Source organism: Dendroctonus ponderosae, unplaced genomic scaffold, assembly GCF_020466585.1.
Source record: "Dendroctonus ponderosae isolate FM_Combo_2020 unplaced genomic scaffold, Dpon_F_20191213v2 Dpon_F_20191213_5, whole genome shotgun sequence".
In the NCBI taxonomy this organism is placed as follows: domain Eukaryota; kingdom Metazoa; phylum Arthropoda; class Insecta; order Coleoptera; family Curculionidae; genus Dendroctonus; species Dendroctonus ponderosae.
Genome location: NW_026018715.1, coordinates 13821702 through 13834974, shown reverse-complemented (window position 1 = coordinate 13834974; position 13273 = coordinate 13821702). Strand labels below are relative to the sequence as shown.

The following is a 13273-nucleotide window of genomic DNA, read 5'->3' as shown; positions in this document are numbered from 1 at the left end:
AGAAATATTTTTATAATATATAAGAATCTGTCGCGTCAACCTATATTAAATATTGCAAAAAAATATTTCGTAAATATCTGATTTAAATGTAAAATATATATTTTTAAATAATGTTTCTTAAATATCTGATTTAAATGTCAAAGAAATATTGTTATAATATTCAAGAATCTGTCGCTTCAACCTATATTAAATATTGCAAAAAAATATTACTGTAATATTTGTGTGCTGCAGGTGTAAAGTAACTTGCCAAAAACTCAGCTTAAGGAAGAATCAACGCAGATTTTTGCAACCAAATTTTAATTAAACAATCAGTTCAGTAGGCGGCATGTTTATGGTGGCAGCCAGCACTGGTACAGGCATTAGCTCCCTCGTGACAAAAACCCGGATTACTTTGCAATTTCCCTTTTCTCCTCCCACTGGTAAGTCATCACTTTCCACACCTTCCTTAATCACTTCTTCCACTTTGGTTTCCAGCTTATACGACAAACTCGGAGGTATCAAAGGCACCTGAAGGAGAGCGCATCTAAAACCCTTCCTAAAGTCGAGAACCTAAGCGCATTACACTTACCTTCGCAGCATATAAAGACAGTACATAATATAAAGGATTCACATGAAAAGTCACACACAAACCAACCAACGGGTTATTGGGATTGATGTTCTCCAGACTAAGTATAACGGTAAATTTGGGCCCAAGCCCCAACACCTGGAACCTAAAGGTTTTCCCGATTTTTTCAAAATTAAACCAACCCTTGCCTGCGCTGACAACTTGAGCTGCTCCTTTTCATTGCCGATTCCCGACTGATCGCTGAGATTTTGAACCAGCGCTCTGGCTGCCGACAGGCGCAGTCTTATTAGGTCTTGCTGGAACGTCTGATGGATCTCTAAGAAAAAAAACAGCCAGCTTCTAGAAGAAACACTCCAGCCTTTCCTACCTAAGGCATTCTTTCTCTCGCGAATGCTCTGCTCCAAAAACAGCTTGCTTCTCTTAGGCAATGGCAGCGGCCTCGATTGCAACATCGGGGAGTTCTCTTGTACTTTCGAGGAAAAATCCGCGGTCCGTTTAAGAATTTTGAAGCTGATCGACCCCCCTAAAAGCAGCATTTCCTCATCTTGCTTGCGTACGCAAGCAAGACTCTGTTCTGTTGTACCTATTGTAATAACTACCATAACATGTTCCTCTTGTCCCAACTGCCCGAATGTAATAACCGATGGGGAATCGGCCACGGAAGTAAAATCCACTGGTTGCCTGCCTTGGTAGAGCTGAATAGAGCCGTTCTTCAGCCCGATGGCCACCATGCAAGTGCTGATGTGCTCCAAAGGAACCAAACTCATGCAAGTTACAAGGTTTGCTGTAGTTGTAGACCAAAGTCGCTGGCCCTAGAAAATCACTTCCAATAAAGCAGCGATTCGACCGCGGTTTTCCTGGTTTCTAGCCTTTTTTGAATAGCAATGCAAAGCCTTATCGGAAGTGGCCACAATTACAAAATTGTCCCCCGGCACCGCCACCATGTCGACTATATCTGAAGTGAGTTGGATGAGGCACTTTCCTTCCAGCCAGCCTTTTCTTAGGAGGCAAATGTGCCCTTCTCTGGTCGCGATCAGCAACCGAAACTCCACATCGAACAACCCGGTGCTTTTTATGATGAAGGGGGTTGCTTTGACGTTGCAGGTGTTGGCCTGCAAAGCGAAAATCCTGCAAACGCTGGATGATATGGTGCAGGCCCTACTTGGTGAAGAATGGCGAAATTCTGCGGATCTAGAACGAAAATGCTGCCAAACTCAGTGGCTATGATAGGACAAGCTATCGCTCTTCTATCTCTGGAGCTGCGTGCCATTGAAGCCATACAAGTGATTATATTCTCCTTAGTTGGCATGGTTTTGCCACATTTGCGCAGCAATTCCTCCACGAGGATTGGGGAAGTCTGGTTCAAAATATATTGCGATCTGAAATTGCAGTTTTTCAGCTATTTTCGGGGGGTTAAATAAACCCATATTCACCTGGCACTTAAACTTGCATACGGAATGGCCTTTAAGGCATTTAGTTTGTCTGCCCCAAAACTCTCGCTGTTGGTCACTTCAGTCCAAACGCCGGCCTCCTCATCAACAAGGGGGCAAAACGGCACGCGAAACTTGTAAAAAGGCTTCAGATTCTTGTAGGCAAACAGTTCCGATCCGCATGCCACAGCCACAACTATGCAGACTGATTTTACCTGATCCACTCCATTAATTAATGTTTACCTTACCGGGTATTCTCGGCTCTAATTGATCAGCATAAAAACTCACTACAGAACTGGGAATATCCGGCAAGGGTTGATCAGAAACCAGCAACGTTCCTTTGTAAACCTTCAGCCGGCATTTGGTGTCTTGGTTGAACTTCAAATCGGTAAGAACCAAGTGATAGTCGCCGGTTCCTGCTACATCTGCAAGAACCATGTTTCCTGGTAACGTTGTTAAGCCTGCGCTGCGATCTGTGTGGGCTTCTAGCCATCGTGAAATTCCCAACTCTCTGAAAATTTCAATAAAAAGAAAGATTATCAAACGAAATGGAGCGTTTTCGGGTCTTTAGGGCGTCATGGAAAAGAGATGAGCACAAGGCCAACAACGACCTTCAATTATTAGAATTTTCAAATAAACAACTCAAGTTGGACGTAAAAGTAAATATGCAAATGTTTATTAAAAACCGAATTGAATCGGGAAAATACTATTCCAACGATCTGCACAAACGGTTCTTTTTAACAGAGTGAACGGTTGTAAAAGGTTTTAATTTGCATGTTGCTTCCATAGCTAAAGCTGCAAAAATTGCAAAAAAGTCAGACCAAATATACATATTTGTTAATTTGCGCTACTTTTTTAAAATTCAGCCTGTGCATGCCTTGTACCGATCAATTGTTGGATCATTTACCAAAATCTATAGATGAGTTGCAATCATTGAGTTAAAAGCCATTTTTATTGGAAAAAACCCTTAGCAGTACAAAACTTCATACAATTATAAAATGTACGCTTTATAACACAATTTCAATCTTATAAAATAAAATCATTCTAACTTACCCTCTACTCATGTTGGCCTCTAAAAACACTAAATACTTTTTGTTTGTACACTCGTTGCTACCCGATTTGAGGATTCATGCGCCCTGTGCATTTAAAAAATCATTCATTTACCAGGGTTGCAGGAATAATTTGAATATCCCCCAGTTCCACTGCAGGAAACTTGAATACGTTCAAATCCGCGCTATCAAAAATACATTTTTTGCGCTTTCATCTTCGTAAGTCTTCTCGGTTCTAATTTAATTACAAACAGAAAATTACACATTTTTTGGGGTATTTCGCTCCAAATTTAGAGTTGTTGGAAAAAGATCATTTCTCATCGTAAAAGCGAGTGAAAACAACGCGCAAGTGGCTTAAACAAAAATACAAATATTGGCATAAATCCGTAAAAAAATCCACATTTCTTCCGGACTACAGGACAAGTATAATGTTTAACACCGAAACCGTATAGATAGGAACGAGCCAATAAGCACATACATCAACCGGATGCTGAAATACCACAGAGTGAATCAATGTACGATTTCATGACTCAAGTGGCCTTATTTTTGAGGATTTGGGCTGAGTATTTAGCAGTAAAGCTTTCATTGATAATGCATGTCACGCTCCTTCATTCACAAAATCAAAGCCAATATTCGCCCGAAAATTTGAGCTTAAAGTTGAGCTTTAAACTCCAATCGAATGATCCAGAGAGTTAAACGTTGGTACCCATCGCGCGAAACCGATGAGTTTTTCGTGAAAAAGAAATTGTTCCTGACGTTTCGCAAGCACGGGTGGCGTACATCATCAGAGATGGTTTGCTCCGCGCAGCATAACTCTGAAGGCGCCAGCAAGAACGCTATAGTGAAATTTTTTATCAACAGCAAAATTATTAAAATACGTTGCAAATTGTTTCGCTTTTTTTGTTCAATTCTCGGCGGCAAAGACGAGATAAAACTGAGGGTTTTTGAGAAATTCCAAAAAAAATCCTGGTTTGCCCTATGTTCAGAAAAACTTTCCAACTCACTATCTGCGGAAAGAGCAGTAAACTGCAAACTACGAAGTTTTGAAATAGAGCCTGAGTGAGAGAGTCAAAAGTGAGCGATTTTTGAAAAATTTCTAAAACTCCCTCAGGCACCGTTTTTAAACAGCAGGAAAAGAAAGCTAAAAGTGTGCTTATTTTTAAAAATTACGAAAGTCGTCGCAGGCTTCAGAAAAACTTCACGCTTGCACCAGATATAGAGTCGGATTTGTTTGATTTCTAGAAAAAATGTTAGCGCTCTTATCTGCCGCAATAGCGAAACAGTGAATTTGTGAATCAGAGCCTGCACATCGCTAGAGAGTTCCAAGTGCGAATTATTTGAAAAATTCAAACTCGAGAGAGATTGAAAAATTCAAAGAGCCGATTGTGCGCGATTTTTGAAAAATTAAGTTTTCTTGAAGAATCTTGAAAAAAGTCAAACTTGCACCACATTTAGAGTGGGGTTTGCTCTGTATCCAGAAAACTTTCTAGCGCACTATCTATAAAAAGAGCCAAACTACAAGAAAGAAGAAATAGAAATAGAGCCTGCGCAGAGGCAAAACAGAGTTAAAAGTGTGCGATTTTTAAACATTTTCTAAGATTCCGTCAGTCACCCAACATAATAACTAGCATCAAATCTAGAGTCAAGTCTGCTCTATGTTCAGAGAAAATATTAGCATTCTATCTGTGTAAAGAGCCAAATGGCGAGGTTTTGAAACAGAGCCTACACAGCAGCAAAAGACACCTAAAAGTGTGCGATTTTTGAAAAATTACCAAAGTCTTCGCAGGTTGAGTTGGTTTTGCTTCAGTTTCAGAAAAAACTTTAGCCCTCTATCTGCAGCAAGAGCCAAACAGTGAATTCTTCAACCAGAGCCTGCCAATAGAGAGCTCAAAGTGCGGATTACTTGGAAAATTCCAAAATTCTATTGGGCTCCGGAAAAATTTCAAACTTGCAGCAGACGTAGAGTCAAGTTTTCTCGCTGAATCTCGAGCTGCGCAAACATTCAAACGGCAAAGTTTTGAACCAGCGCTTGCACAGCAGCGAAACGGCGCTAAAAGTGCGCGTGATTTGAAAAATTTCCCAAAATTGTCGTAACCTGATCTTGCAGCTCCCGCAACAGTTTCGCTATTTCAAACTACTTGAAGCTGAAGATTCTTTGCTGTTTGGTACCACCAGTACCTGATTATCGCCCAGACTAAAAGTTGGAAATAATCAATCTCCCATTGGAATGTTAATCGACGATGGCGGTTGAAGCAAATGAACCGGTCGCTCGGAAGATCCCGAAGAAAAACGAGCACCCAACCAACTATGTAGCGGTAAGGTACTATTTTGAGCGGTACCCAACAGTACCCCAGTACCATGCGCGATTAACAACAAATTCGCCACTGCCAACTCGCTTAATTGTTGAATTAAACTCGGTTGTAAACATAACGATTTGTTTGATTAAGTGATAGACGATTGTTGGTTTTGGATAGTGGATGATCAACGGACAAACAGTCATCAACGTTAAACGAGTGGTCAAAGTTCAAAAGAGTTTTGATTTTGAATGGGAACAATGTGACGATTTTTCGTTGACAGTGCGTGCACTTCGAGGACATGTAGGAATACATTGATTTAGATAAGAAAAGGTGAATTATATACTGGATGACCGATTAATTAGTGTGGATTTAGCACATTTAAGTCGCACACTTTTCTTTGCACTAAAAAGTCCTCATTATTCATATTATCTGGACTTTGCCAAACTGATGATTCCAAAACCGTTACTCAAACACTACTGGTTTTCCTTCAGATATAATCATTTTAACAGGGTAATTTGTAAGAAAGTAGTGTGAAAATTACACGTTTCAATTCTAAAATTCTAAAAAAAAAATCGTCAATTACATTGACAAAAAACCACCTTCAATTAGAACGTAAAACGTGAGTGTTGTTGCTTCATTTAACCGAAGTTGCGTTCACTTGCAGCCTCAATTTCGAGAATATAAACCGACCCAAAAGCCTACAATTAATTTTAAAATAATAGGTACTGTCGATGATCGGCACTGCGCTTCACTTCGCAGATCCAATTAGTACCTTCTATGCTTTTTTTCCTTCGCTCTACAAGTAACCGAAAAATTGCAAACGCAATTACATGGAAATCGAACCAATTTGAAAGTAATGTAAATGCGTAAAATGCTTTTTATTCGCCGCTTTTTGCCTCAGTTATCTTCGACATCTAAGCAGCACTTTCACTACAAACTTTTAATGAGGTTTTAATGCGGTTTTTAATTTTTCTTACAGACTTTTTCAGTCCCATCAAGATTAACTGGAAGAATGTTGATTGTTGAAGACAATAATTATTCAACACGACCATAAACACTTGATTGGTTGAAATTCTAACGACTAAACTACCATAATGACAAAAGGTAGCTTGTACGGAGATTTAAACAAAAATGCTGCTGAAATTTCACATTTTTTAATTTCTAATCTTTGTTTGTTGTTTGTTTGTTTCAAACCAATTTTAAGAACGTATTTTATTTTCTGAAAAATGTCTGATGGTCGTCGACGAAACGGGAAATCGAGTTTCCAACTTGCACTAGCAACACACAATATTGAAGAATTAAACCAAATAGGAAGAAATTGAAGAAACATCCTGAAAATATGTGCTGGCTTAAGAAAACTTCTGAATTCTGGATCAACGGTTGGTTGAAAAAACGCACATTTTCTCTGAATCCCCAAACGAAAGTCTAAAATCATCAAAATCTGTATATTACAAACGATATTTCCGTTTTCAAACAGGTTTAATCGGATGAAATAAACACCGGATTGAAAGAGCAGCGTGGAATTTGCAACTGTAAAAAGTAGGAAGGACACACACCCACAAACGCCGCATAAAGATAATAATAATTAAGATATCTCCTAACCAGACTGCAAAAGACAACCAGTTAAAACCTACGTTGGTCCAGATAAAAATGAAAATAATTGCCCCAATGTCAAATTGATTCAATATTCACTCAAACCGACCAGGAAGCAAAGCAAATTATGTAAGGGTCTAATTAGAAATGAAAGCGGAATATCATAACAAATTTCATAGATTATGGGAAACAAGCCGCTTTAATTGTTCGTGTCTGATGAGTACGGCAACTTGCGGGTGTAGCAATTGCATTGATTAAATTGTTGAAAAAACCTGAAGCAAATCGTTGCTTATCCAAGATTAACGTCGCTAATCGGTAAAACATCAAATTAGCTTTTTTGGGCCCATTAAATAAAGCAACTTTATTCAGTTACTTAAGACGAAATTGTTTCAGTTCGTCGCAATCAAAGCAAAAATCGTTCTCGAGCGAATATCGAAAAATGCGCTTCAGCCTGCCGTCGTCAACGAAATTTGATTCTAAAGACTTTTGTCCAATACCATAAAATGCAATTCGAAACTTTTTTTCGAAACGAAAATTTTTTTTCTAGAGATATTTTAAGTCGCAAAGGGATCAGTTTGGAACGTAGTCACGCACTGGCCGTCGTGCCGCTTCTATAAACTCCCATACGCGCGAGAGAGAAAACCGATGCCAGCTGCGTTGCTGAATGAAAAAATAATTTTGATTTCATTCATTTCAATGAAGATTTGAATGAAGAATGAGAATTCGTTCTAGCGAAACGTCAGGACAAAACTTATTTCTATAACCATTCCATAAACGCATAATTGTAATCCAATGTGAAATTTTACAAAGAAAGCTACATGGTAAAGGTTTTTTAGCCCGCTGTCGATGAAAATTCGGTCCTGACGTTTCGCTAGCGCGCATGGTTGGCATCTTCAGAGACAACCATTTCACAGAATTTAACTATAATTTTACCACTTATCATTTCGTTGCCAATTAACGCTTTTGTGTACATAGCAAACGATCAGCCGCAACTGTCCTACTTTTAAAGCTGTTTAAAATGTATTTCATCAGGCAAATGATTGCGAAACGTACGCAAGGGTATTTTCGTTTTCGATATTTCGCGTTCTGTATTCATGAAAATCATCGGCACATAAAAGTTGTGCAAGGCGAAMAACTTTGCAACRMAACTCAGTGGTGTAGAGTAGAGGGTGGAAGCCCGCATTTATCTCAGCCGTTCGCTTAAACGGTTTTTCTGGGAACATAAATGACGAATTTTATTGTTTTGATAATTGCAGGGTTTTGTGGAAGTAAAATGATTCACATTCCGATATTTTAAATGATTTTTAAAAGTTCTTCCTTTCAGTTTAAACTATCAACTTTCAGCTTTATGCGAATGTGAACGGTGTCCGGGCCAAACGATAAAATTCAATATGCTTTAGATAAAACTAATGGCTTTTGCAATGCATTACATTTAACAATTGAAAATTGATAAAGACAAGTTCACACATTTTCTAGACTTGATAGAACATTTCAACATACTTCAGGGAAATTAAAACACATTGATAGACAATGCGATTCGCAAGCACTGCAACCAACATTTTTTTTAAATGAAGAAGATGCTTTTGAAAAATTGCTACCCAAACTTTTAGGCACCTGAAATTAAACAGAAATGCAATTCAAGCGGAAAGAATGAAGCGAATTATAAAGAAGAAACCTTCGAATGAATGCTTTGGCAAGTTAAAATGGAAAATTTGCAAAATAAACACTTCAAATGAGGATTGCAGGAAATCCTATCGATTTCAATCAAGCAATTTGTTAAAGAATTAAACAAAAAAAAAGAAGAAATCGCACTGAAAACTTTTGCACACACTAAAAGCGCAACTTGAAAAACCCCCTGTAACTAACAGCATCTGGACAGAAAATTCGATTAAGAAAAAGTAGAAATTTTTGTCTACTACTAAATGGGAAAAAACTGATTTTTTCCTTTTCCTAAAATCGGTGATTCTTTGAGACTCAGGCGAAAGACTTATTGAAAAATGCCGCTCTTTATCCAGAAAACTTTTACCAATCGTGTGGATTACCAAGAATATAAGCAATCTGTCATAAAATACCGTAATTAGTCTCTCATGGCCTTGGAAATCTGATGATTATTTACCAAAGAGAAAGAAAAACGTTGCTAATAAAACATTCCATGTGAAAACCTTGAAAACTTATACTTTCATTGGTTATTTCTAACGATCGATGATGATTGTTCAATTAAGAGCTCTTCATCTGCCTATGAATTATTTTTTTGGGAAAGTGCCCACGTCATGTTGGCTTGCAGAAAATGATAAACGAAGGTATGTAAATTAGCTTACCGAACTGCGTATTTATTTATGTCGATAAACGGTAATTGTACCACGTGATATTGCCAACGATTGGCACATTTTCTCAGCAATAACAATTATTTTTAATAAGAAAATTGGCGTTTTTTAGAGGGTTTGATCCAGGAAAACCTTAGTGAAAGTTGGTGCCAAAAACTACGATTTTGCTGGTCTACTGAATTATTTAAGCAAATAAGGTCGAGAAAGTGATGAAGTTGCATTCAACTGGTTGCAATGTGTACTTCCGGTGCGCATTCTAAACCAAAGCTTCGGATTATTTGCACAACTAATATACATTAAACTGATAAATAAGCACAATGAACAGAAAATGATAATCGTAGAAACTTAGAACAAACAATCCCGCTTGAGTATGTATATTTAGACATGCATTTAACATGAATATTTCCTTCGTATGATAATCTGCCCGTTTGAAGTCTGCAATTATCGAAAAATTACAGCGGTAATTGCACAGTGTGCAATTATCACTTAACGATAATTGCATTGTTTACGAAAAATATTTTTGGTGTCTTCATGTTGAATTAGACATCAAATGTCTTCCTGAGGAACATATTCAAATTATATTTAATAAACATAAGTAATAAAATTAAAAGTGTATTAAAATATAATAGAAATACAATTAATCCACATTAACTTTGTTTACTCAGGAAATATTCATAAAAATTACACTCGTGCATAAAAATAAACAGATAATTTTGCATTCGAGCTTGTTGTCTTGTAAAAACTGCAGTTTTTAAACAACAAGCTTTCATGCAAAATTATCGGTAATTTTGAAGCACTTGTGCCATTACCCCCGATAATCGAATCGTTAATTTTATATTCCGGGTTTACATAGTTTGGGTTTAATAAAAAAATTGGAATTTTGATGTAAAAAAAATAAATCAGAAAGATGCTCTCAAAACCTTTTGGTGTCCTTTGAAACGACATAATTTCCACCAGTCTTTTAGTGGATACGAATTGATCAAAAGTGCGTTTATTTGCCTCAAGCAAACATTTTGAAACAGTTCCAGCTGTTTAACCTTTGTGCGGCTGCTAAAAAGGATCGTTTCACTCTTCGGACTTTATTATTGTTGAGAACATCTTGGGAATTAATGAGACCCATCCCGGCATGTGCAAGGTTCAAGTTATCCGCGCTCTACTCTGAACCATAAGCAATTTAGCATAGCGCATAATTAGCCTGTCCCAGTAGCAGAAAAAACTCAGAATAATAATTCCAGTTATAACAGCCACTTGCACGTTTTTTCCATGCTCTTGTAACTGTTTCTGCATATTATGGAAAATAGACATGTACGAACTAAAGCATGCTTTTATACATAGTTTATGTGGCATTTGTGGTTTTGGTGTCGTCGACTAAATACCAGTCGGTTTGCTTATCAGTGCATACAATAGAAGTTGATGCAGTTTTCGATTTTTAAATGCAGTTCCATTCAATTGCCCTCGAAATTCGCTGATTTCCCTCCATAATTCGCATTTAAACACTGTTTCGATCTCAATGATTAGATTGGAGTTATCTTGGGAAAATTGCGAACAATTTATCGTGCTTTTACTCGTGTCGTTGCTTCTGTATATCATGGTAAGTGTGTACGTTTTTACACCAGACAAGCACCTAATCTGCTATGGAATTGTTAACTAATTATGCTTAAGAACAGTAATTTTTTTGCTGGAAAGTGTAAAATAAAGTTTTCGTTTTTCGATCTGATAAATTTCAGTCATTTTATGCGGTTAAATTCACTGTTTTCCGAATGTTCCAGTTTTCACTTAATTTTCTCAGAAAAGTTACACGAACGGCACTAATCGAAAAAAGCTTCTTTAAGAGGGGCCTCAATTTTCCTAAAGATTCATTTTTTAGAACTCAAATCACTTTCTGACTTTCGGATTTAGAGCGTCTCAAGAGTCAAGACCCACGTTTTTGGAAAATCTCCTCTTAAAATAGAGGAGCCCCACATTTTTCATCATAAAGATCCCGAAATCTCCGGAAAAAAATTTATAGAAAACTTTTTAAAATTAAAGATGGGGGTTTGACCCACAAAAATCCTCAAATGTTTTAAAACTGGTCGGTCTCTTAAAGTCGCTTTTTCCATCAGGTCTTATCAGAAATTTCTAACATTTAAAGAGTTAGAAGCAAAAATGTGACGATTTAAGGAATGGTCGACGTTCAAAAGCGCTTGTCTCCAGCAGATAAAAACTGTATTTGGCTAATAAAACTTCATCAGCAATTCGTAGCCTCCAAAAAACCCGAAGCAAAAATTTGCAAAACTAGCAAAAATTATAATTTTCAAAAAGATGCGGGGATTTTCCTTATCAACAAGTCAATCCACATGTTCCCAGATTGTTTTCAACCAAATAAAAATCTAATAATACCAAATTCCAAAGTGAACACAGTTGAAAACATACAAAACATCCAAATTACTCAACATGCATACTACATTTCGCTAAATTTACGACCTTCTACAATGTAGGTAAATAACCCAGCTAACAGTACTTACAGACATGTTTCACGACACTTGTTTTCGTACTTTACCCAATTAAACAGACAATCGTGGATTTTTTATCTTTTTCCCTAAAGTTTCGCAAAACCATGAATGCATAGTTTGTGGAAACCCAATGGACAAACACTTGACCTCTGTGGTAAAGACAACGATTTATTGATGTTTCGCAATAGGCGCAAAGGTGGCACCTGGAATATGTTACCAGAAGACATTAGCTAACTGGGTTTTCAGGCTACATCATCATCATCATCATCAATTGAATCATCTTGAACTTCCGCGACTTTTCAACCTTTTACTGGGAAATTTTGCAACAATTCGCCTGCCATTAACTAAAGCGACCGCATTGTCACAGAGAAAGAATTGGGAAAACAAAGCCCCTGTAAACTGGAAACATTAGTACATTGAACACGTTCGCAACAAATGGCCTTGTGGCAAACAATAACTCGATAAATAATTGAAAATTAACAGCCAACAGTTATTAGTATGCGATAGGTTGCGACATTTTCAAAACTAAAACAAGCATTGTTTGTTGGTTCAGTTTGGTGCGCTGCCATATTCTCATATCCTGTCGAACTTCTGCAGGTGTGAGAGGAGTTCGATTGCAAATCGTTATCAGCTTATCTTCAGCACATAATAACTGAGAACACTTGGCAGGAAGCCCATCATTTATGGAATAAACATGCAACTATTTCGTCTTCTATTGGCTCATTCAATTGTTACTGATGCAGTTTCGATTGAAAACTGGCGAGTTTTTCAGGGTTTTGGGACGTTTTGCAATCACAAGCGGCTTGCATCTTCAGAATGGCGCTGCGTTGAGCAACCCATTCAATTTTTCGAGTGTTTCTTTAGTATTTTCCAGAAGCTTTAGAGCAATTCCCTGGATTTAAACTGTGTGCGAAACAGTGTTTTTCCCAAGCAATCATTGTAATTTCCATTTTCAGTAGGCAAATATGTTCGTTAAAATGCATAACTCTAGTTTTAAGTACCGTATTCTTCAACAGTGCATGTTTCAGCACGGAAAACGTGCCTGCCCGGCCGCTAATGTGCCTGCTACATTTAGCAATTATTGGCAATTGAACTGAAATTTCAAGCACGTGAAACTTGCCACGTGAAAATTTCGATTTACTGCCGGCAAATACTTTCCAATTTTCTCTGGCAAAATTTTTTCAAGGCAATCTGGGCGGGGTCCGGACATGAGACAATTTATTACAACGGTAATTGCATTGATTCCATCAAGCCGAGCTTATCTTTAAAGTCGCAATGTTTTTGCAATCATTTTTTACCTATGCTTTAATTTTACTTGATTTATTTGCACTGTTTGCATTACGTTGTTTTAATTCTATCTAATTCAAAAATTTGCAGCACCACTCTGAAGATGCAAGATGTAATAAAATGCATTACAAACTGTTAATCTGTTTTTTTATTCGAATGAATCAAAAAGTGCCATTTTGCGAACAGAAGCGATGATCAAAAAGAAGCACTTTTCTTTAGCGTTCATTTGTTTTACT

The 13273-nt window shown here is 37.4% G+C and overlaps 3 protein-coding genes across 6 annotated transcripts in view; 1 reads left to right on the top strand and 2 right to left on the bottom strand.

Annotated features, from left to right (window-relative positions):
- The window catches only part of LOC109545456 (putative acyl-CoA-binding protein), a 28907-nt gene that overhangs the window by 1537 nt on the left and 14097 nt on the right, over positions 1–13273 (bottom strand). The gene's annotated exons all lie outside the window — the stretch shown is intronic.
- The window catches only part of LOC109545609 (Bardet-Biedl syndrome 1 protein homolog), a 19858-nt gene continuing 6734 nt past the window's right edge, over positions 150–13273 (bottom strand). Inside the window, exons 2-11 of one of the 3 annotated variants that reach the window (XM_019916393.2) lie at positions 3049–3279; positions 2244–2506; positions 1999–2191; positions 1728–1944; positions 1435–1677; positions 1149–1377; positions 933–1088; positions 754–881; positions 569–703; positions 150–507 (exon numbers count right to left, since the gene is read on the bottom strand). In XM_019916393.2, the coding sequence (XP_019771952.2) occupies positions 301–507; positions 569–703; positions 754–881; positions 933–1088; positions 1149–1377; positions 1435–1677; positions 1728–1944; positions 1999–2191; positions 2244–2506; positions 3049–3059 (1782 nt within the window). In that variant the 5' untranslated portion in view covers positions 3060–3279 and the 3' untranslated portion in view covers positions 150–300. The remainder of the gene's footprint in view (positions 508–568; positions 704–753; positions 882–932; positions 1089–1148; positions 1378–1434; positions 1678–1727; positions 1945–1998; positions 2192–2243; positions 2507–3048; positions 3280–13273) is intronic. The other 2 variants (XM_048666455.1, XM_048666457.1) reach the window with 2 other exon arrangements.
- Positions 10602–13273, top strand: part of LOC125504459 — a 13611-nt gene continuing 10939 nt past the window's right edge. The window contains exon 1 of one of the 2 annotated variants that reach the window (XM_048666453.1): positions 10602–10849. In XM_048666453.1, the coding sequence (XP_048522410.1) occupies positions 10769–10849 (81 nt within the window). In that variant the 5' untranslated portion in view covers positions 10602–10768. The remainder of the gene's footprint in view (positions 10850–13273) is intronic. The other variant, XM_048666454.1, reaches the window with a different exon arrangement.